The 25,918-nt window shown below is 45.8% G+C and overlaps 1 protein-coding gene across 1 annotated transcript; it reads right to left on the minus strand.

The window, feature by feature from the left end:
• Positions 1-573: 573 nt before the first annotated feature.
• Positions 574-17,142, minus strand: LOC141078114 (uncharacterized). The gene is made up of 7 exons (XM_073564953.1): positions 16,921-17,142; positions 12,558-12,681; positions 12,382-12,479; positions 9,185-9,308; positions 9,004-9,101; positions 8,715-8,805; positions 574-4,294 (listed from the first exon to the last, which is right to left on the minus strand). The coding sequence occupies exons 1-7, from the start codon at positions 17,140-17,142 to the stop codon at positions 2,688-2,690; spliced, it is 2,364 nt and encodes a 787-aa protein (XP_073421054.1). The 3' UTR covers positions 574-2,687.
• Positions 17,143-25,918: the final 8,776 nt, after the last annotated feature.

Genomic DNA, 25,918 nt, shown 5'->3' on the forward strand with positions numbered 1-25,918 from the left:
AGTAGGAGGTTGCAGTAGTCGACGTGGGAGATGATAAGAGCATGCAGCCCAGCACAGCCTCCAGGTGATATATACATTTGCCTGAATTTTTATATCTACACATGGTTTACACAAATTATATTTTCTTGTCGTAACTCTATACTATTTACCATTAGAAGCTGTGTATTTTTGTAATTGTATGTATACTGTACATGATTAATTACTTTTGTCTCTGTAAAAACAATCCCCTCTCTGACATCGGGCGTAAATGTACTTCCTCCATTTGATGTGGGCTCCGGGGGTGAGCCCACATCTTTTCCGGCACATGTCAGCTGTTTTGAACATCTGCCATTTGCCCCTAACAGCCTCTGACAGCGGCACTTCCAGCAAGATTTCCGGAAATCCCACCATCGGTGACCTCGTCACCGATGGGCTGGCATGACAACCAGAGGTCTCCAGCAGACCTCTATGCTTGGCACTGCCGGAATGCTATGAGCGCCGCCCGCTAGCCAAAACCACATGGACCAGGCATTGTCCTGCTGAACTCCCGCTCTCCTTTTAACATGTTCAAAACGCTACTCAGACAACACAGGGTGAGGATAAAAGTGTGGCAATGCTTTATTGAACTACAAAACAGGCAGATAACACAAAGAACAGTCCCAGCACAGTACCCAAGATGGTGGACATTACAGAGTCTCACCCTCCACTAACCCGCCGGGATAATAGCAGCTGTGACTTCAGACCTTCCAGGGTCACTACCCCACCTGTGGCACGCACACAGAGAGGAGGTAACAACAAGTGTAGGAAGATGACAGTCCATACAAGGCCAGTTGATCCAAGGATCACAACCTGGCTTCATCTTCCAGGGTCGACTACTCCACCTGTGGCCCGCACACAGAGAGGATGTAACAATAAGTGTAGGAAGATGACAGTCCATTGAGTCCATACAAGGTACAAGGCCAGTTGATCCAAAGACCACAATCTGGCTTCTCCGAACGTATCCATGGTTCAGTGATGGTCAATGGAGCAGATCTGTATTCTTCCAACCAAGGCTGAAAACCCCTAGGTTGTTTCCTATAGAATGATAGGTCCATGTCCCTTGTGAAAATATGGCTGCTGTCCTGTCTCTTGTCCTTTGGATGTATAGATGTCTTGGCAGAATCTCTCTGGCTGTTTCTCTCTCTCAGTCTCTTTATACAGAGGCATGTAACCTATTTTTAGACTTAACAAGTGTCCCTCATTCAGTGTTTACATAAAGGGTAAGAATGGAGATGAGATTATTGCATTACTTGATTATTTAAACTATTTGCATAGTTTTTCCCTCTCTGCTTTAGAAGTCAGCAAACTGGCTCCATAACACAATGCATAATTAGCATATCAGCAAACATCACTAGTGATCAAGGATAAGCGCACAATAAAAGTCAATATTACCGGCTTACACAAGCAAAAGTCTGTTTTCTTGACCAACCAGAAATCAGCACTTAAATTTAAAGCCAACATACAGATAACATTCTATTATTTTTCGTTTGCTAAAAATAGTCATCTGGTTAATTAAGATACAATGCTGTATGTCTTCACAATGCCAAAAGTAGAAAAAAATGTTTTTAAAAATACTAAAATATAAAAGTTCAAATCACCCCCCTTTCGCCCCTTTCAAAATAAAACAATAAAAAATCAAACATACACATATTTGTTATAGCCGGATTCAGAATCGCCCGATCTATCAATATAAAAAAGAATTAACCCGATCGCTAAATGGCGTAACGAGAAAAAATGTCAAAACCCCAGAATTACTTTTCTTGGTCACCGCAACATTAAAATTCAGTAAAGGACGACCAAAAGATCGTATCTGCACCAAAATGGCATCCATTAAAAAAGTCAGCTTGACATGAAAAATAAGCCTTCACCCAACTTGAAATCATGAAAAATGGAGAAGCGACGGATATCGGAAAATGGCGCAATTCTTTTATACTTTACCTAATAAAGAGGAGTTATTTTTACTGATACAGTGGGTATGGAAAGTATTCAGACCGCTTTAAATTTTTCACTCTTTGTTTCATTGCAGCCATTTGGTAAATTCAAATTCATACTATCTATTCCTGACACTGGAGGGGCTTATAACCTTCCGAAGTATATAGTTTGAGGTCTGGGATCTGCCAATATGTGGCTAGTTTTCTGACTGTTCTGAATAACATGATACATGATTATAGTTTTTTTTTTCCGCTTAGTCTCGCTTGAATATAGGTCAATATTAAATAGTCTCTTGATGAGTCGCCTTTGGTGAGGACGATGAAACCCGCAGAAATGAGAGGCTTGGAGAGTGAGTGTGTAAACCTCACCTCACCCTATATACTGAGATGTGGGGTATATGTTTTTTCTATTAGTCACCTTCTGACTAATCTTCAGGGGGTGAATTATGGGTATAGCTTTATATTTGGAATTAATAAAGTTTAGTTTTATCCTTTTGTCAGCAAACATGAGGAATGACAAGAGACAACCCATTTAAGAACATTTAATTTTGGTTAAAACTATTCCAACATTATGAATATAAAAAAAGGCTTCTCCCCTATGTGACATCTCTGATGTTTATTAACAGTTGATTTCCAAGTAAAATATTTCCTACATTAAGAAAATGAAAATGGCTTCTCCTCTGTGTGACTGCTCTGATGGCGATCAAGAAGCGCTTCCTGGTTAAAAAATTTCCCACATTAACAGGAAAAAGGCTTCTCCTGTATGTGGGTTCTCTGGTGCTTAACACAATTTGATTTCCTTGTAAAACATTTCCCACATTCTGAACATGAAAAAGGCTTCTCCCCTGTATGAGTTCTATGGTGTTCATCAAGACTCCCTTTCTGGTTAAAACATTTCCCACATTCTAAACATGAAAAAGGCTTCTCTCCTGTGTGAGTTCTCTGGTGTTTAACACAATCTGATTTACTGTTAAAACATTTCCCACATTCTAAACATGAAAAAGGCTTCTCTCCTGTGTGAGTTCTCTGGTGCTTAACACAAGCTGATTTACTGATAAAACATTTCCCACATTCTGAACATGAAACAGGCTTCTCCCCTGTGTGAGTTTTATGGTGTTCATCAAGATTCCTTTTAAGTTTAAAACATTTCCCACATTCTGAACATGAAAAAGGCTTCTCTCCTGTGTGGATTCTATGGTGCTTAGCACAAGCTGATTTACTGATAAAACATTTCCCACATTCTGAACATGAAAAAGGCTTCTCTCCTGTGTGGATTCTATGGTGCTTAGCACAGGCTGATTTACTGCTAAAACATTTCCCACATTCTGAACATGAAACAGGCTTCATCCCTGTGTGAGTTCTATGGTGTTCATCAAGATTCCTTTTAAGGTTAAAACATTTCCCACATTCTGAACATGAAAAAGGCTTCTCCCCTGTGTGAGTTCTCTGGTGCTTAACACAAACTGATTTATTGATAAAACATTTCCCACATTCTGAACATGAAAAAGGCTTCTCTCCTGTGTGAGTTCTCTGGTGCATAACACAATCTGATTTAGTGTTAAAACATTTCCCACATTCTAAACATGAAAAAGGCTTCTCTCCTGTGTGAGTTCTCTGGTGCGTAACACATTCTGATTTAGTGTTAAAACATTTCCCACATTCTGAACAGGAAAAAGGCTTCTCCCCTGTGTGAGTTCTTTGGTGGGTAACAAAATGTGATTTATGTGCAAAACATTTCCCACATTCAGAACAGGAAAAAGGCTTCTCCCCTGTGTGAGTTCTTTGGTGGGTAACAAAATGTGATTTATGTGCAAAACATTTCCCACATTCTAAACATGAAAAAGGCTTCTCTCCTGTGTGGATTCTCTGGTGCTTAACACAAACTGATTTATTGATAAAACATTTCCCACATTCTGAACATGAAACAGGCTTCTCCCCTGTGTGAGTTCTATGGTGTTCATTAAGATTCCCTTTATGATTAAAACATTTCCCACATTCTGAACATGAAAAAGGCTTCTCCCCTGTGTGAATTCTCTGGTGAGTAACAAAATCTGATTTCCGTGTAAAATATTTACCACATTCTGAACATGAAAATGACTTCTTTGCTTTAGGAGCAGTTTGTTTTTTAATGCCTCTTTTGTGACTTTGATTTTCCTTAGTAGTCAGTAAAGAATCAGAAGATGGGACATGTTTCATAGGTTCAGATGACAGATCTTTGCTGTGAACGGATGATGATGTGTCTGGAGTAACGGCATTCATTTCAGGTGTATCTTGTAGGATATCAAGATCATCAGATTTAAAAATTGAAGATGTCAGCTGTCCCTCTGATCTCCTGGTACAGTCATCTAACATAATAAACAATTTTTTTAAATAAAATATCCTTGAGGTTTATATTTTTCAACACTTCTACTTAAAAAATGGCAAGCTATGTAAAAAACTTTATTTACCAAGACAATGACAGTTCACAGTCTAATTGAAAACCTTGTTGGATGAGCCAGTAGTGTGCGGTGTTCAACTGTTTGTTCATTCTGCCTCCCAAATGTATATATATAATTGCCTTAAATTGTCTGTCATCCACTTCCATCTGGATGTCCCCGAATCCCACAATCCACTGCGCCGCACCGGAAGTACGCCGACCGCTATTTTGGTACACCCAAGTGATGCCGCTCAGATCCAGGACGCAGCTGCGATCCCGAATACCCCTGGGATCCCAGCTGCCGCTTATATCCAGGCTGCCACTGTGATCCCTACCGGCGCTGGGATCCCGACCGCTACTCGGATCCCGGCCACCGCTCGGATACCGGCCATCACTGCGATCATGAGGCTGTTAAAGGGGTGTAACGAGGGGGTATAAAGAGAGGGGTGTAATAAAGGGGGTATAATGAGAGGGTGTAATGAGGGGGGAGTAATGAGAGGGATGCCACCGCCAGACCCCCGCCAGGACCCACTGTCTGACTACATGCGCCGGATCCCACCGCTGCCTCCCCACCCACCTCCATGCAGTCACAGTCACCAGGAAAGACTGCGACTTGAGGCCTGTGCTGGAGATTGGGTGCGGCCACCCTCTGGAAGCACCGCACACCATCTCCAGCACAGATCGCAAAACAAAGTCTTTCCTGCCAGTTGTGACTGCATGGAAGTGGGTGGGCCACCACCCCCAGCACCACAAAGCTGCCCCCATCGTGATGTTACTGCCCTCCCGATGCGATAGCATCGGGCACACATCTAGTATCAAATATAAAGAAACCAATCAATGTTATGTAGGCGAAAATAACACCAATTCTCATCTCACAAAAAACAAGTCCTCACTCAGGTCCATCATCTGTCAATGGAAAAACAGAGGTTCCCGCACTATTAGTGGCTCAAAGGCTGCTGAAAAGCAACAAGGTTTCCATAAACCAATCCAGCAAAATCCGCTCTCACTTCTGAGTCTTGCAGTGTGCGCAAACAACATATAGGCTGCGTGCACACGTTGCAGATTTTGCCGCGGATTTTTCCGCACAAAATCCACAGTTCTTGGGAGAAAACTCAGTTGCGTCTTTGATGCCTTTTTGCTGCGGTTTTTCAGGCGGATTTGTATGCGTTTTTGTAAGCTAAATAAAGATATCTTATTTAACAAAAAAAAAAGATTTGTGATGTCATTTCTGTCCAACCTCCTCATTTACATTTGTCCAACCCACACTCCATAACACACAGATACATAGATAATAGATAGAAGGATAAATAGATAGAAGGATAAATAAATAGAGAAATAGATAGATAGCTATAGGATAGATAGATAATAGATAGATAGATAGATAGATAGATAGATAGAAGGATAGATAGATAGAGAGATAGATAGAAGGATAGATAGATAATAGATAGATAGATAGATAGATAGAAGGATAGATAGATAGAGAGATAGATAGAAGGGTAGATAGATAGATAATAGATAGATAGATAGATAGATAGAAGGATAGATAGATAGATAATAGATAGATGGTGGCTTTTGTCCTCAACAGGATAAAATTTAGACTTAGCAGGTACGTTCAGGTGAAAACATTCATCTGTTTCTTCAGTATTTTCTGTGTTGGTTGGAGGGTTGGATTTATTTTCCTTAATAAAGAAATGTCTTTTAAGGTTTAATTTCCTTATGAAAATTTGTAAATCTAAAAATAAATTAAAATCCTTAGGTTTGTTGGAGAGACAGAAGGACAATCCTCTAGATAGGAGGGATTCCTCACTTTCAGAGAGTTTGTAGTCAGAAAGATTACAAATATTAGAAGTTAATTCATTAGCGATGGAGGGGTTAAGGTGGTATTTTTCCTCTTTTTCTCCCTCCCCTAGTTCCTCTGTAGTGCTTTTTATTTTTACGGTTTTGGGTACAAAAAATTGGTTCAGTTGGGAGTTTTTTTATTGCCCGGGGTAAAAGAGGAACCGTCCCGGATTTAGAGGCATCTGAATGACCCACTACAATAGTGTCATTGGTGGGGCTGGTGGAGTGGAGGTATCAGGGTCGTCAGGACCTAATGAGATAGTGGTTAGTGAAGGTACCAACATGCTTGGAGTGGTATCATGAATGGATAACTCAAGAAGTGAAAGAGGGAGAGAACTGGACAGATCCGAATTAGAGTTGGCTCCTTTGGTCCCAGATTTATTATTACCTCTCAGTGTCTTCGGGGCAGCAGTGGTTTTATCTTTAAATTAGATTAATTTGTAATTTAATCTTTTCTAGATGTTTCCTGGTTTCGGATAGTGTTTGAGAATGATTTGGTACAATATTTGTGGTATGTCCTGATGAAGGGGTCACCTGAACCCCCCAAACACGTAGAAGAAACCACGTTAACACCTCTACAATTTCTGGAATTCTTCTTGCGGCAGCGCGGGGATGATCCTTCCTTCCAATCTAAGTGTATAAGCACTGACAGTGTAGCAGGCATAGCCCGATGGGACTTGTAGTACACACAGCCCCGCAGACCGCCCAATGACCCCCGCACAGCCCCGACATATGCCTAATGACCCCCGCACAGCCCGGCAGACCGCCCAATGACCCCCGCACAGCCACGGCGTATGCCTAATGACCCACGCACAGCCCAGCAGACCGCCCGATGACCCCCGCACAGCCCCGGCATATGCCTAATGACCCCCGCACAGCCCGGCATATGCCTAATGACCCCCGCACAGCCCCGGCATATGCCTAATGACCCCCGCACAGCCCAGCAGACCGCCTGATGACCCCCGCACAGCCCGGCAGACCGCCCAATGACCCCCGCACAGCCCCGGCATATGCCTAATGACCCCCGCACAGCCCGGCATATGCCTAATGACCCCCGCACAGCCCCGCAGACCGCCCAATGACCCCCGCACAGCCCCGGCATATGCCTAATGACCCCCGCACAGCCCGGCAGACCGCCCAATGACCCCCGCACAGCCCCGGCATATGCCTAATGACCCCTGCACAGCCCGGCAGACCGCCCAATGACCCCCGCACAGCCCCGACATATGCCTAATGACCCCCGCACAGCCCGGCAGACCGCGCAATGACCCCCACACAGCCACGGCGTATACCTAATGACCCACGCACAGCCCAGCAGACCGCCCGATGACCCCCGCACAGCCCCGACATATGCCTAATGACCCCCGCACAGCCCCGGCATGTGCCTAATGACCCCCGCACAGCCCCGCAGACCGCCCAATGACCCCCGCACAGCCCCGACATATGCCTAATGACCCCCGCACAGCCCCGGCATATGCCTAATGACCCACGCACAGCCCAGCAGACCGCCCGATGACCCCCGCACAGCCCCGACATATGCCTAATGACCCCCGCACAGCCCTGACATATGCCTAATGACCTTCGCACAGCCCGGCAGACCGCCTGATGACCCCCGCACACACAGGCCCATACACGCACACAGTCACCGCCCACACACATACACAAGCAGACAGTCTCCGCCGACACGCCGCCCCCACTCTTCCCCCCCCTCCCGATCTGCAGCGTTTCATCCACAGCAAAAACGCAGATATTTTTTAGATCTGCGGTTTTGCTCCGGATATGCCCGACTTAATGCAAGTCAATGGGTGCAGAAACGCTGCAGATCCGCACAAAGAATTGACATGAACCCGCAGCGTTTCCACGCAGATTTTTCTGCAGCATGTGCACAGCGTTTTTCAATTTACATTCACTTTCATGGTACTGTACAACGCAGCTAACCTTATATAAGTCAGTTCAGATATGGTGTACCAAGATGGCGTCTGTGTCTTCAGACAACACCTTGGAAGGAATCCTTGGAATGCAGAAGCTGAGATACTGGATACCATATATGGAAGTGAAGCTGAAATGGACCTATCATAGACTGACACTGGCTACTCAGAAGATGGTGTGACACCCATTTCCCGTCTCTTTGTCTTGAGAATAAACTTCAGTTGTGTGCAAGCCTTTGCTGAGAAAGGAGTAGACATCTAACTCTGTGTTCGGTGTGACTCTTTAAGCGCGCACTCGGCCTATATTGGGTTAGGTACAAGTAATCATATAGATCTCTCTTTAAGGGATCACCCTCACACTAATACCAGGGGGTAGGAGGATCCTCCAGGTTTTAAGTTCTATAGAAAAGGGCTTTCACTGCCCAAAGTCATTTGAACAGTTTTGGGTGGAGGAGAATGTTGTGGTCTAGAGGCAAAATGGTGATCATGGTAATACAGCCGGACTACACCACCGATAAAGCAGCCACAGCCGGTGACTGAGAGGAATCTGTGACTTCTCTGCATTCAGTGGTTACTACTCACCTGGGTAGTCATATGTGGGAATCTTCTCTTTACACCACTCATCATCTCTCACATATGTCTCTGTAGTATTAATATGGGTCAGATCTTCACCCTGAAACAAATATTGTAAAAGTCACCGACAGATGGAGAAGTCCCATCTATGATCAGCTCTAATCCTGCCATCTCCACCGTTCTCATTACACAAGTATAAAACATATAATACTGGTGGATAAAACAAGACTGAGCACAAGACCTTCACAGCCGTCTACACATCATAGGGGAGATCTCCTGACACCTTCTCTCCATCTACCTGATGATCCTGAAGAGCACTGGGATCTTCTTGGTTACAGTCCTGTGGAAGAAGAGGACGGGGACATCTCTCTGGTGTTGTCCTCTTACTGGATAGATCTGGAGGAAACACATACAGGGACTGAATTCATTCTCTACATACAGATAATTATAGGCCGTGTGTATTTAGTCCTGTCTATTACCTGGAGATGTGAGGGGCTGGGGAACCTCCATTATGACGTCCTTGTACAGATCTCTGTGTCCTTCTAAATACTCCCACTCCTCCATGGAGAAATAGACAGCGACATCCTGACACCTTATAGGAACCTGACACATACAATGATACCGTCATCCCCCGATCCCTTCATAGTGTTACTGTATAATGTCCCAGCATTCCCAGCAGTGTCACCTCTCCAGTCAGCAGCTCAATCATCTTGTAGATGAGTTCTAGGATCTTCTGGTGATTGATGTCCTCATGGATCAGGGGGTGAGGTGGAGGCCCCGTGATTGAGTTCAGGGGTCTTCCACATCACTCAGACACAGGGTCCTGACAGTGATCACTAGAGGTCTTCTTCACCACTGTGTAATCCTGGTTATGGAGAGACACATTAATAAATCTCACTACAGACATTTCCAGAGTCCTCACCTCTCCAGTTCTGTCCATCTGTTATTCCCATAGATAAGAATGATGTAATGTGACGTCATCAGAATCTCTCACCTCTCCAGTGAGACGGAAGAGGATCTCTAGGGTGAGGTGTAACATCCTCTCCGCCATCTTGTCTCTGTCCATATCCATCCTTGATGGGTAAATCAGGAAAGTTCTCTTTTGTAGAAGATCTTCACTGAGAGGATCCGATATTGTAGAGACCTGAATGAGAAGAAGATCCGATGTAACATCATAAGAATCCTGTGTAATAATACAATGACAGCAGCAATCTGCAGAGTCGGGAGATATGACTCTGCCAAACATATATATATACACATACACACATATATACAGAATATATCTATATATATAATTTCACCATCAAAGAAAGTAAGGACTGAAGCACTCACCGATCCATATTGAAAGTCCGTAGTTTATTTGTAGCAAAAGTTTAAAACTTCATGGCCGGGAGGCTGAAGAAAGGAGTGAGTAAACTCTGATGACGGCCTATCAGCGCTTCCACGGGTCAGCTATATATAACATATATATATATATATCTATTTATATAATCGTCTAACTCTGTCTGTCTGTAACGGAAATCCCGTGTCGCTGATTGGTCGTGGCCGGCAGGCCGCAACCAATCAGCGACAGGCGCAGTGCGCAGGCGCAGTACGGAATTTGAAGGACACGCCACCGCTACCGTCGGGAGATCAGCGGCGCTAGGAGTCGGGAGACTCCTCTGGACCGTGGGTACCATAAACCTGTAAAAATAGAATTAAAGCAAAAAATAGTGATATACTCACCCTCCGACGGCCCCCGGAGCTCTCCCGCCTCTAACCACGCAGCCGGCATCTTCCGTTCCCAGTAATGCTTTGCGAGAAAGACCGCTGATGACGTCGCAATCTCGCAAGCATCGCGCTCTCGAGAGTGACGTCATCTCCGGTAATTCGCGCTAAGCATAACTGGGAACGGAAGATGCCGGGAGCGTGGAGAGGAAAGAAAGAGTCCGGGGACCGTCGGAAGGTGAGAATAACCTTTTTTTAATTTTTTTTTATTCTTTTTTACATGCTATCTTTTACTATTGATGCTGCATAGGCATCATCAATAGTAAAAATCCACACTTGCGGACAAAAAAGAATATTACTCCTTCTTATCCAAAATGAAGCGAACCACAATTATATTAAAAACATGTAACTTTATTAAACAAAACAGAGATAATTGTCTGCTGTTTTTTTCCCCTTTTGGGGTAGGTTATCAGGAAACAATGAATATGTAGCCAATTTTAAATGTCTTTATTTTGTTTAATAAAGTTACATGTTTGTAATATAATTGTGGTTCGCTTCATTTTGGATAAGAAGGAGTAATATTCTTTTTTACCCGCAAGTGTGGATTCATGTGTTGAAGTGCCTATTTAAATACTTGCAAAAAATTGTGGTTTCAATCAATAGTAAAAAGTTGATCACAATTGTCAAAAACACTATGCTTCACAAGTGTGACCAACCTGTCAATCACATTCCAAGCGATGCTTCAAATCGTTTGGTATGCGCTTGAATTCCGCGCGTGAAAAACGCATGTTTTCTGTGGCAAAACGCATGCGAATTTGGCCATATTCTAGAATACCCGATGCGTTAGAATTGGGCCACCATCTAGTATATACATATATTCGTCTAATTCTGTCTGTAACGGAAATCCCGCGTCGCTGATTGGTCGCGCCCGGGGACGACACTGAAGGTGGAGGAAGATGGCGCCGCAGCAGTCCTCCACAGGAACTTCACCAACGATGTGCCCTGCCTTAACTTGAGCAGAGGAGGGCGAAAAACCCCCGGTCGGCAAAGATCAAGCCTAAGGCAGGATGCAGATACTGTTCAGAAGGAAATCTCCACACCGGCCGAACATCGGGTAGCGGTGACGTCACCACAAAGGAAGAAGATGGCGCGTGCAGCAGGCAGAGAGGGAACCTTCACCAGCGGTGTGCCCAGTGAAAACAAGGTCAGATGAGGGTCCAGCCCCCCAGGTCTGCAAGGGGCAATCCCAAAGTCGATTCCAGAAGCCTTTCCAAAGCAATTTTCTACACCGCCCGAACATTCATTGCATTATTCTTAAATCTTCATAAATAAACTACATACATATTCTAGAATACCCGATGCGTTAGAATCGGGCCACCATCTAGTATAGTATAATTATATATATATATATATATATACATATATATATATACATACATTATAGCAGAGTCATATCTCCCGACTCCGGAGATTGCATGCTGTCGTTGTAGGCCCAGACCAGATAGTATGGAGATGAATGAGGGAGACCAAAGTTAAAAAATAGACTTTCCTTCACTTAACAAGAACTTGATGAGAAGTATATACATCAGATGGCAGGCACAACACTTTTGCTGATTTAATAGCAGAATATAGCCGATCATGCACAGCACAAAAGCCGGTGTTTCCCAAGCTGTGTGAAGGTGCGGTAAACACCGGTGTAGAGCTTCTGATTGGCGGTAAAATCATCCCCGCCGGTCACAGAGCCGTGGTTCCCACGTTGTCAGAACACAGCATAACCGCTCAGCTGTGATTAGAGGTAAAAAGTTTACCTCCGGTCACTGGTGTCAGCTCTAATCCTGCCATCTCTACCGTTCTCATCACACAAGTATAAAACATATAATACTGGTGGATAAAACAAGACTGAGCACAAGACCTTCACAGCCGTCTACACATCATAGGGGAGATCTCCTGACACCTTCTCTCCATCTACCTGATGATCCTGAGGAACACTGGGATCTTCTTGGTTACAGTCCTGTGGAAGAAGAGGACGGGGACATCTCTCTGGTGTTGTCCTCTTACTGGATAGATCTGGAGGAAACACATACAGGGACTGAATTCATTCTCTACATATATTATATGCGGTGTGTATTTAGTCCTGTCTATTACCTGGAGATGTGAGGGGCTGGGGAACCTCCATTATGACGTCCTTGTATAGATCTCTGTGTCCTTCTATATACTCCCACTCCTCCATGGAGAAATAGACAGCGACATCGTGACACCTTATAGGAACCTGACACATACAATGATACCGTCATCACCCGATCCCTTCATAGTGTTACTGTATAATGTCAGTCTGTCATTCCAAGGATGTCGTTCTAAGGATAACATCTGAAATATGCCTGAAAATGACTCCCTTGCTCTAGATGCTTCATTATTATTATTACTATGCTTCACTATTACTATCACTCTGACAATTGATCTGCTTCATCCACAGGTATGTGTTCTGGCTGCAATAACATCATCACCCATCTTTCCTGAACCACAATCACCCCTGTATCTGTCTGCTATCAATGGTATGTATCCCGGCTGCAATACCATCATCACCCCTGTATCTGTCTGATATCAATGGTATGTATCCCGGCTGCAATACCATCATCATCCATCTTTCCTGAACCCCAATCACCCCTGTATCTGTCTGCTATCACTGGTATGTGTTCAGGCTGCAGTACCATCATCACCCAGCTTTCCTGAACCCCAATCACCCCTGTATCTGTCTGCTATCACTGGTATGTGTTCTGGCTGCAATACTATCTCCCTTTGCATTTCCTCTTGTGACTTTAATTAATCGTCTCCTGTGTCTGCATCCAGTCTCCCTACTGCTCCTCCCTTTCTGATCACACCTGGGCCCTTTCATGTGCTGTTAAGTTAGTATAAATTCAGACTAAGAGGTCTGTCTGACCTCGGTCTGTCATTGCAAGGATGTTTTCTAAGGATAACATCTGAAATGAGCCTGAAGTGACCAGAAGGTATGACTAACTGCTGCATTTAGATGTACTAAATTTCTTTTGCCTTTTATATTACTCTCACCATGCTGACATACGCACTAACAGTTTTGGCTCCACTACTCCTCACTCTCCTTCGCTATCCGCAAACCCCATCACCCGCTAACCAAATAATAATCTCTCCTTCCCTCTTGCCTCCCCACCTGACCTCCTCTGCTGACCTGCTCCTTGACCTCAGAGCTCTCCTAATAAAATACAAAACAAGCCACCCACCCTCCTTCTCCCACATGCTCTCCCTCTCTCTGCTTCTCCTCACTGCTGACGATATATCTCTCAACCCTGGACCCCCACAGCCCATACCTCCCATTATTACCCCCTTCTATCGTTCCCAAATCAACACAAACACCAGAAATCTTTCCCACCTCAAATCCATGCCCTTGACACCCACCACCCTGCTCCCACTCTTTGGATCACTCTGGAATGCCAGCTCCATCTGCAATAAACTCCATGTGATTCACGACCTCTTTACCTCTCGTAATTTTTCCTTCCTTGGCCTCACCGAAACATGGCTGACACCCTCCGACACTGCCTCCCCTGCTGTGCTAGGTTACGGCGGCCTCCACTTCACCTACACTCCTCGCCCTGGCAACAGACATGACGGGGGAGTGGGCCTTCTCCTTTCTTCCAATTGCAGCTTCAACCCAATCCAACCTCTACCCTCCCTTATCCTCCCCTCTTTTGAAGTCCACTCTGTCCGCATCTACTCTCCCTCCAACCTCCAAGTGGCCGTCCTATACCGACCTCCAGGTCCGACCACTGCCTTCATTGACCAATTCTCCACCTGGTTCCTTCACTTTCTCTCTGCTGACATTCCCACCATCATCATGGGTGACTTCAACATCCCCATTGACAACCACCATTCAGCAGCCTCCAAACTCCTGTCCCTTACATCATCCTTTGGACTTACTCTGTGGTCCTCCTCAGCCACCCACACAGACGGACATACATTAGACCTGGTTTTCACCCGCCTCTGCTGTCTTTCTAACTTCACCACCTCCCCTCTATCTGACCACCATCTACGCACTTTCTCATCCCTGTCCTCCTCACCTGTCACCCATGTCCAGCAGCATGCGCACCCCCACAGAAACCTCACACATCTAGACACTCACAAACTCTCTTACTCTATTCTACCACTGTCCTCCATATCTTCACTCCACGACACAGACACTGCCACTAGTTTCTACAATGCCACTCTTGCATCAGCCATCGACTCGGTCGCCCCTGTCATGCATAACAGAGTGCGACGAATCAATAGACAACCCTGACACAATAACACCACTAAAAAGCGTCGGCAAGCATTCAGAATTGCAGAACGGCGCTGGAAGAAAACGCATTCGCAAGACGACTTCACTGCACTCAAACAAGCAACACTTGCATTCAAATCTGCCCTCACCTCTGCTAAACAGGCCTACTTTACATCCCTTGTATCTTCCTTATCCCACAACCCCAAACAGTTGTTCAGTACTTTTAACTCCCTCCTCCACCCACCACTGCCCCCTCCAACCTCCCTCATCTCTGCCGAGGACTTTGCGCACACTTCAAAAACAAGATGGCCCAAACATGGCATGTCTTTATTGCTCAACCACCACAACCCCTTTACACACCAGACCAAAGCCCAAACCCCATAACCTCCCTATATAACATCACTGAAGGGGAGCTTGCTCATCTCTCCAAATCACACCTCACCACTTGTGCACTTGATCCTATGCCATCTCACCTCCTCCACAACCTCGCCACCACTCTTATTCCATCCCTAAACCACCTCTTCAACCTATCATTTACTTCTGGTACCTTCCCTTCTGCTTTCAAACATGCCACAATCACGCCTATCCTTAAAAAGCCGACCCTCGACCCAATAGCCACATCTAGCTATCGCCCAATATCGCTGCTCCCATTCGCTTCTAAACTCCTGGAGCAGCATGTCCACGCTCACCTTTCCTCCCACCTCTCATCTAACTTGCTCTTTGACAATCTACAATCTGGCTTCCGCCCCCATCATTCCACTGAGACAGCCCTGACCAGAATTACCAATTACCTACTTACAGCCAAATCTATGGGACAACACTCTATACTCCTCCTTCTAGACCTGTCCTCTGCTTTCAACACAGTTGACCACTGCCTCCTACTACACATCCTCTCCTCCTTCGGCATCAAAGATCTCGCCCTATCCTGGATTTCCTCATACCTTTCCAACCGCACATTCAGCGTCTCCCACTCCCACACTACCTCCTCATCCCACCCTCTCTCTGTTGGAGTTCCCCAAGGCTCTGTTCTAGGACCCCTACTCTTCCCAATCTATACACTTGGCCTGGGGCAACATGGAGTCCCATGGATTCCAGTACCACCTTTATGCCGATGATACTCAGATCTACCTCTCTGGCCCAGACGTCACCTCTCTGCTCTCCAGAATCCCAGAGTGTCTATCAGCCATATCCTCCTTCTTCTCCTCTCGCTTCCTCAAACTCAATGTGGACAAATCTGAACTCATCATCTTTCCCCCATCTCACAGATCTTCCTTACCTGACATTTCTATAACAATTGACATCACGCTTTCCCCCCTACCCAAGGTCCACTGCCTGGGAGTAACCCTTGACTCTGCCCTGTCCTTCAAACCGCACATCCAAGCTCTCTCCACCTCCTGCCGCCTCCAGCTCAAAAATATTTCCAGAATCTGTCCCTTCCTCAACTCTCAATCTACTAAACTACTTGTGCATGCCCTCATCATCTCCCACCTCGACTATTGCAACATCCTTTTCTGTGGCTTCCCTGCTAACACCCTTGCATCTCCCAAGTCCATCCTTAACTCTGCCGCCTGACTAATTCATCTCTCTCCTCGCTACTCCTCTGCTTCTCCCCTCTGCAAATCTCTTCACTGGCTCCCATTCCCTCAGCGTATCCAATTCAATTTACTAATACTGACCTACAAGGCCATCTATAACCTGTCTCCCCCATATGTCTCTGAACTAATCTCCTGATACCTTCCCTCACGTAATCTCTGGTCCTCCCAAGACCTCCTTCTCTCCTCCACACTTATTCGCTCCTCACCCAACCGCCTCCAAGACTTCTCCCGAAGTGTCCCTATTCGCTGGAATTCTTTGCCCCAACACGTCCGGCTATCAACCACACTCGGATCCTTCAGACGGAACCTGAAAACCCACCTCTTCAAAAAAGCCTACAGCCTGCAATGACTCCACTACCTCTTAACCACTACCGCAGATATCACCTCAACCAACACCGGAACTGCTGCAACCCCCCAACCTACTGTCTCCTTCCCCACCATCCTGTAGCATGTAAGCCCGAAAGGGCAGGGTCCTCTCTCCCCTCTGTATCAGTCTGTCATTGTTAGTTTGTTTACTGTCGGTGATATCTGTAATTCTATGTAACCCCTTCTCATGTACAGCACCATGGAACCAATGGTGCTTTATAAATAAATAGTAATAATGTCCCAGCATTCCCAGCAATGTCACCTCTCCAGTTAGCAGCTCAATCATCTTGTAGATGAGTTCTAGGATCTTCTGGTCATTGATGTCCTCATGGATCAGGGGGTGAGGTGGAGGCCCCGTGATTTGGCTCAGGGGTCTTCCCCATCCCTCAGACACAGGGTCCTGACAGCGATCACTAGAGGTCTTCTTCACCACTGTGTAATCCTGGTAATGGAGAGACACATTAATAACTCTCACTACAGACATTTCCAGAGTCCTCACCTCTCCAGTTCTGTCCATCTGTTATTCCCATAGATAAGAATGATGTAATGTGACATCATCAGAATCTCTCACCTCTCCAGTGAGACGGAGGAGGATCTCTAGGGTGAGGTGTAATATCCTCTCCGCCATCTTGTCTCTGTCCATATACATCCTTGATGGGTAAAGCAGGAAAATTCTCTTTTGTAGAAGATCTTCACTGAGAGGATCCGATATTGTAGAGACCTGAATGAGAAGAAGATGATCCGATGTAACATCATAAGAATCCTGTGTAATAATACAATTACTGGAGATAATAAGGGAAACATATGAGGAGATTTATTATCTTACAGGGTTTAGTTTTCTCCCCTGACATCTACTAATAAAACCTATATATTTAGGCCACAGACAACAAGCAGTTTCCTCCTCGGAGTCGGCAGCTGAACACGTTCCTCATAGACTCATCTTCCATAACGCTAATTCTCGTCTCATTACCGACACTGGAATCGGCATTAGCAATACTGCAGGAGAGATTCATTACACGCGACATGAGAAATAACTCCTTCATGGTGAGGACGACATCTTCATCTTCTACTGCGGCTCTAGAGACAGATTTGGCCAGAGTCGGTCACTGCCTCCATCCCCACCGGCCGTCTATATGAAGGTTTCCCGTCTTCCCCGCACTGGAATCTTCTATCCCGTTAGATCTCAGCTCTGAGTCACACACAGAAGTTTGAGGCTTTTAGAAAAGATTTTTTGTTTCCACAATCAACGCGGACAGAAATGATCTGATCTCAAAGTCTCCATGTACAGTGATTTATGGGGATTATTTCTGGCCTTAGGCTTTCCTATGTTACAAGAAAAACTCCAGAAAAAGCCAAAATTTAAATGTTTCTAAGGAAAATTGGCTCCAACAATTCTTGTAAGAAGAAAAAAATATTTAAAAAGCAAAACACATTTTATAGTTTTTAACATGTTAAACATTTATTAAAAAGAAATGAATCTTTTTGGGCCCCAGAACATAGATGTACACCGCAGGGACGGCACAGATGAGGCTGCAACAAAAACCCTGAAAAGCAAACATGACATCTAAGAAGGTGTGACAGAGTTTGGCTGAATGCCCCCCGCCTCCAAGTACTCGATAGTATGGGGCGGCCTAGTTACTGCGATACTTACATGCCTAATAACGGGGTCTGGGCTGCAATGTATGAAGGTCTATTAGGTCGGGCCAGAGGCAGCGTCCAATAAGTTACCTTATAACGCCCCCATACACATTAGACTAAAGTTCCATGAAAGCACTGACTTCGGGGGGTTTGGCCGACCATACAATGTATTTGGGGGCCTCCAGACAGATGATGTCAGGGCAGAGAAGGATCCGGCATCCTGAATTTCAGAGGATAATCCGTTTGTTCTTCCTGTAGATAATCCTCCTCTAGAGGAGTCTGGAGGCGACTCTCTCATACAGACCACAGGAAAGCTGGAATATTTGTGTGTATGGGGGAGTCGGGAGAGATCGCCGTCTGCCAAATGACCGTTCAGCCAACTCTGATCTCATGTGTATGGGGCCGTTAGTATTACACTGACAGGCAGTGATGATACACGGCACTACAGTAGTACAGGGCATCACCGGAGCCATCAGAGGCTTGTATGTTGTATGATCGCACTGATCAGAGGGGTTTAAAAAAAGGTTTGAAGTGGAAAAAAAAATCACAGTTTCATCAACAAGAAATATCCATCACTATATGGAAAGCAGAGTCACTGCACAATGTTAGTTACGTCTCGTCCATAACTACTTTATTATACTCTATTATCCTGTACACAGTGGAGTAGATAGAAATCACAGATCCCACAGCAATAGCTGGAATTGGACCCTCCAATGCAAAGAAAAAAAATCTATCTATCTATATACACTGTTCAAAAAAATAAAGGGAACACTTAAATAACAGAATATAACTCCAAGTAAATCAAACTTCTGTGAAATCAAACTGTCCACTTAGGAAGCAACACTGATTGACAATCAATTTCACATGCTGCTGTGCAAATGGAATAGACAACAGATGGAAATTATTGGCAATTATCAAGACACCCTCAATAAAGGAGTGGTTCAGCAGGTGGGGACCACAGACCACATCTCAGTACCAATGCTTCTGGATGATGTTTTAGTCACTTTTGAATGTTGGTTGTGCTTTCACACTCGTGGTAGCATGAGACGGACTCTACAACCCACACAAGTGGCTCAGGTAGTGCAGCTCAATCAGGATGGCACATCAATGCGAGCTGTGGCAAGAAGGTTTGCTGTGTCTGTCAGCGTAGTGTCCAGAGGCTGGAGGCGCTACCAGGAATAGGCCAGTACACCAGGAGATGTGGAGGGGGCCGTAGGAGGGCACCAACCCAGCAGCAGGACCGCTACCTCCACCTTTATGCAAGGAGGAACAGGAGGAGCACTGCCAGAGCCCTGCAAAATGATCTTCAGCAGGCCACAAATGTGCATGTGTCTGTACAAACGGTTAGAAACCGACTCCATGAGGATGGTCTGAGGGCCCGATGCCCACAGATGGGGGTTGTGCTCACAGCCCAACACCGTACAGGACGCTTGGCATTTGCCACAGAACACCAGGGTTGGCAAATTCACCACTGGCGCCCTGTGCTCTTCACAGATGAAAGCAGGTTCACACTGAGCACATGTGACAGACGTGACAGAGTCTGGAGACGCCGTGGAGAGCGATCTGCTGTCTGCAACATCCTTCAGCATGACCGGTTTGGCAGTGGTCAGTAATGGTGCGGGGTGGCATTTCTTTGGAGGGTCACACGATGTTGGGCTGCGAGCACAACCCCCATGGAGACACAATTGTGCCTTTACCTGGAGATAAATTCCCAGTGGGGGCAATTTCCAAAATGCAATAACTTAAGTGGGGAATTCAGCTCTTTTCTCACTTAAGGGATCTGTATATGGAGTCTACAAACTACAGTGGGGAAAATAAGGATTTGTTACGCTGCCAATTTTGGGGCTAAAGTCACATTTTTGTGAGGAAAAAAGTAAAATTGTCATTTTTTCCTTCCACATTGCTTAAATTTCTGTCACACTGTCCGAATTCAGATATTGTCCTAGTCAGAAAGGAGAATACAGGGAGCGAAAGGGTTAATAGGACTCACAGGAGGAACCGGCCCAGAAAGCAGAAGACCAGGAGTGTCTGCCACATATATGACTGCTCTGTGCACACAGGACCTGTGATGAGGTCACAGGAGGGGAGGAGTCAGGGGTCACATGATCAGGGGCCTCAGTGTGTGCAGGACTCAGTGTGCTGGAGCGCTCCTGATAATCAGCTGCGTGTGTCGCGCTGTGTGATAGTCACAGCACCTGCATGGAGAGCGACACATGCAGCTGATTATCGGGAGCGCTCCAGGGATCCGGGGTCCCGATGCAGCTATCCGGTAAGGGATATTAGCCAATAACAACTTCTCCGACAATATTCGCTCATCTCTAGTAATAACAGCTCAAAGAAATTAACCGAAATTTTCATTAAGATTAATAGCAAGACCCTATTAAATATTGAGCACCAGTGGGATGAAGCATTGACAGCGGCATGTAAAAGTGTGGGCGCCCCTGGTCAAAATGACCGTTATTGTGAGCAGCAGTAAGATGAAGATGAAATGATCTCTAAAAGGCCGAACCTCTAAGATGACACATGGCCTTTGTATTTTAGGCAACAATAATAAAAATATATATATATATATATATATATATATATATAGACAATTTCATAATTGCAAAAAGTAAAAGGGGCGATGCAAAACTTTGGGCACATTTAGAGATTTGTGTACTGAGATAATTTTGATCAAGATTTCACACCTTAATTCGCTTGTTAGGGTTATGGTGAGATCACATGGAGACCAGGAGCTACAGTCTGAGGAAAGGGCTAAAAAGCCTTCACTAGACCCCTGTACAGCTGTATAATGAGGCCCAGGCTTTATAGTGAAAGGTCAGGAGTGAGGGCCTGTTCCCAGGAGCTACAGTCTGAGGAAAGGGCTAAAAAGCCTTCACTAGACCCCTGTACAGCTGTATAATGAGGCCCAGGCTTTATAGTGAAGGGACAGGAGTGAGGGCCTGATCTCAGGAGCTACAGTCTGAGGAAAGGGCTAAAAAGCCTTCACTAGACCCCTGTACAGCTGTATAATGAGGCCCAGGCTTTATAGTGAAGGGACAGGAGTGAGGGCCTGTTCCCAGGAGCTACAGTCTGAGGAAAGGGCTAAAAAGCCTTCACTAGACGCCTGTACAGCTGTATAATGAGGCCCAGGCTTTATAGTGAAGGGACAGGAGTGAGTGCCTGATCCCAGGAGCTACAGACTGAGGAAAGGGCTAAAAAGCCTTCACTAGACCCCTGTACAGGTGTATAATGAGGCCCAGGCTTTATAGTGAAGGGACAGGAGTGAGGGCCTGTGCCCAGGAGCTACAGTCTGAGGAAAGGGCTAAAAAGCCTTCACTAGACCCCTGTACAGCTGTATAATGAGGCCCAGGCTTTATAGTGAAGGGACAGGAGTGAGGACCTGTGCCCAGGAGATACAGTCTGAGGAAAGGGCTGAAAAGCCTTCACTAGACCCCTGTACAGCTGTATAATGAGGCCCAGGCTTTATAGTGAAGGGACAGGAGTGAGGGCCTGTGCCCAGGAGCTACAGTCTGAGGAAAGGGCTAAAAAGCCTTCACTAGACCCCTGTACAGCTGTATAATGAGGCCCAGGCTTTATAGTGAAGGGACAGGAGTGAGGGCCTGTGCCCAGGAGCTACAGTCTGAGGAAAGGGCTGAAAAGCCTTCACTAGACCCCTGTACAGCTGTATAATGAGGCCCAGGCTCTATAGTGAAGGGACAGGAGTGAGGGCCTGATCCCAGGAGCTACAGTCTGAGGAAAGGGCTAAAAAGCCTTCACTAGACCCCTGTACAGCTGTATAATGAGGCCCAGGCTTTATAGTGAAGGGACAGGAGTGAGTGCCTGATCCCAGGAGCTACAGACTGAGGAAAGGGCTAAAAAGCCTTCACTAGACCCCTGTACAGGTGTATAATGAGGCCCAGGCTTTATAGTGAAGGGACAGGAGTGAGGGCCTGTGCCCAGGAGCTACAGTCTGAGGAAAGGGCTAAAAAGCCTTCACTAGACCCCTGTACAGCTGGATAATGAGGCCCAGGCTTTATAGTGAAGGGACAGGAGTGAGGGCCTGTGCCCAGGAGCTACAGTCTGAGGAAAGGGCTAAAAAGCCTTCACTAGACCCCTGTACAGCTGGATAATGAGGCCCAGGCTTTATAGTGAAGGGACAGGAGTGAGGGCCTGTGCCCAGGAGCTACAGTCTGAGGAAAGAGCTAAAAAGCCTTCACTAGACTCCTGTACAGCTGTATAATGAGGCCCAGGCTTTATAGTGAAGAGACAGGAGTGAGGGCCTGTGCCCTGGAGCTACAGTCTGAGGAAAGGGCTAAAAAGCCTTCACTAGACCCCTGTACAGCTGTATAATGAGGCCCAGGCTTTATAGTGAAGGGACAGGAGTGAGGGCCTGTTCCCAGGAGCTACAGTCTGAGGAAAGGGCTAAAAAGCCTTCACTAGACCCCTGTACAGCTGTATAATGAGGCCCAGGCTTTATAGTGAAGGGACAGGAGTGAGGGCTTGTGCCCAGGAGCTACAGTCTGAGGAAAGGGCTAAAAAGCCTTCACTAGACCCCTGTACAGCTGTATAATGAGGCCCAGGCTTTATATTGAAGGGACAGGAGTGAGGGCCTGTGCCCAGGAGCTACAGTCTGAGGAAAGGGCTAAAAAGCCTTCACTAGACCCCTGTACAGCTGTATAATGAGGCCCAGGCTCTATAGTGAAGGGAAAAGAGTGAGGGCCTGTACCCAGGAACTACAGTCTGAGGAAAGGGCTAAAAAGCCTTCACTAGACCCCTGTACAGCTGTATAATGAGGCCCAGCCTTTATAGTGAAGGGACAGGAGTGAGGGCCTGTGCCCAGGAGCTACAGTCTGAGGAAAGGGCTAAAAAGCCTTCACTAGACCCCTGTACAGCTGTATAATGAGGCCCAGGCTTTATAGTGAAGGGACAGGAGGGAGACAAGTGGGGAAAGGAGACAGAAGAGCCGGACTGCCCATCACTAACCTGCAGAGCCGCACTCCACATTTATGGCTGCTGTGTGCACAGGACCTGTGATGAGGTCACAGGAGGGGAGGAGTCAGGGGTCACATGATCTCCGGAGTGCAGACCACCATGGAGCCTTCTCCTCAGTCAGTGACATTCCCGCCATTATTCGCCCCTCACTACTGGCACAATTACTCCGCGCCGCCTTCTCTACACAGTGTTATGTGTGGAATGTAACGTGTGATTTCTCTGGAGGGTAATAGACCCCACACATGAGGGAATTCTCACCAGTTACCGGCCGTCTACTATATGGCGGCATATGATTGTGCTATCGACTCCACACCAGGAGCTAAAATGCCCAAATCTCTAATGTAACCGCTATAAGAGAAGATATAACAAATTTCCCCTAAACTCACACAGCGGAGGAGGCCTCACTTGGAGCAATGTGACTCGCGCACAGAAAATCTATTCCCGGTTCTGTGATTAAGTTAGCGGCCGACAGGAAGAAGAAAGGTCTGAATTACAGCCCAGACTGGAGGAGAAACTGCAGGAGTTAGAATTGGCCAATCAGCGCTCTTCACCCCTATACTTATCTACACAAATACAAGATATGAAATGACAATTAGACGCCATTCTCACCACCAGAACGGAGAGGCGCTAACTTGGAGTAAAGCCGCGTTTTATCACCATGCCAATAAGCCTAATAAGATGCCGCTCGTAAGCTCAGAATGAGAGAGTCACTGGAGATAATCTCCTCTATAAAAGACCCTAAGGGTCAGACCTCAGCCCACCCCGATGTCATGTATAGCACTTATAATGAATACCCCCAGAGTTTGTATTCCCCCCACAATCACCCCCCTCACTACTGGAGTCATTCCTTCACACACTACATCTACCTAACCTGACTGAGTCCGCGGCACAACAACTCCATTTACACATCTCTGAGGAGGAAATAGTTTCACCAATCAAAAAACTAAAAAGAGGAAAGTCCCCGGGGCCGGATGGTCTTACAGCAATATATTATAAAATATGCAGCGATGTGCTGACACCACATATAAAAACCTCTGTAATTCACTACTAAATGGCTCACAGCTGCCCCCTGAGCTCTACGTGGCGCATGTAACCGTAATCCCTAATCCTAAGAAAGATCATCTCACAACAAATTATAGACCTATATCCCTCTTATACATTGACTTCAAAATCTTTACATCCATTGTGACAGGATCAATAAAATCCTCCCTCACCTCATCCACCGGGGTCAGGTTGGTTTTATACCAGCGCGACAGGCCCAGATAATATTAGGAGAGCGTTAAATATTATTCATACAACTAACCTACAACGAAAGCGACTTCTCCTGCTTGCATTAGATATTGAGAGGGCTTTCGATTCGGCGTCCTGGACATATCTCTTTACGGTTCTATCGGAAGTCGGATTCTCCCCTAAACTTATAAAGTGCCTCCAATTGTTATATGACAGCCCTATCGCTTATGTAAAACTCCCGTCACCACATCCCCCTCCAATTAATATTCAGAGGGTACCAGGCAGGGCTGTCCTCTATCTCCGGATCTTTTTGCACTTGCAATGGAACCCATTGTGGAAGCAATAAGGAGAGATCAGAATATCCTGGGCCCTGAGAATATGGGAGACCAATATAAAGTCAGCCTCTTTGCGGATGATCTCCTGCTAACATTAATAAGTCCCCACACTACACTCCCTCACTTGTTTTCCCTCCTTCACGAATTTGAGAAGATCTCAGGGTTAAAGATTAACATTGATAAATCCGAAGCAATATTTGTAAATTTTCCTAAGACAGAGCAAACTAATATAGCCTCCCATTTTGGGTTTATACACAAAGAACATTATCTAACATATCTGGGTATCAACTTAACAGCCAACAGGTCACCTCTGTTTCGGTGGAATTACACTCCACTGATCCAAAACTTCCAGAGGGACCTGGATAGATGGGCTTCCTCAAAGTTATTCTGGCTCGGCAGAATACATGCATTAAAAATGGTGTCACTGCCTCGCTTCTTACATCTATTTAGGTCCCTCCCAATTATGGTACCAGCCAGAACGATCACTCATTTACACTCTATGATGTCTAAGTTTCTTTGGCTCGGAAAACAACCCAGAATTGTGCAAAAACGTATGTTCCGTCACAGAAAAGAAGGGGGTTTATCCCTCCCTAATTTTACACTTTATTACAAGTCGGCACAGATTGCTCCATTAATAAGTGCGTGTTCATATCCCAATAGTCCGAGATGGGTTATTCTGGAATCATTTCTCTCCAAACCATTCTCTTTATCAGGCCTAATGTGGACCACAGACCGACTTCCACGGGGGTTAATGAATGTGGCTCCTTTTACAGTCCACTCGTTGCTTCTTTGGAGAAAAGTCTGGTTTAAATATAACTTACAATCAAGCCCTTCTCCCCTGACAGCTATATTACAAAACCCCATGTTCCCGCCAGGTCTTGAGCCACTAATTTTTTCTTGGTGGAAGCTGAAAGGTATTCATATACTTAAACATTTGTGTTCCCCATTTAATATCTTACTTGACAGACAGGAATTTGTTCAAAAATTTGACCCTCCAGTTAGGGAGGTAATGCGCTTGAACCAGATCTCCCACTTTGCAAAGCAGATCTTCCCGAGCGGTACTACTCTCAGGGCAACCAGTTT

This window comes from Dendrobates tinctorius, unplaced genomic scaffold (genome assembly GCF_039654945.1).
Source record: "Dendrobates tinctorius isolate UK_male_01 unplaced genomic scaffold, ASM3965494v1 ptg000504l, whole genome shotgun sequence".
NCBI lineage: Eukaryota > Metazoa > Chordata > Amphibia > Anura > Dendrobatidae > Dendrobates > Dendrobates tinctorius.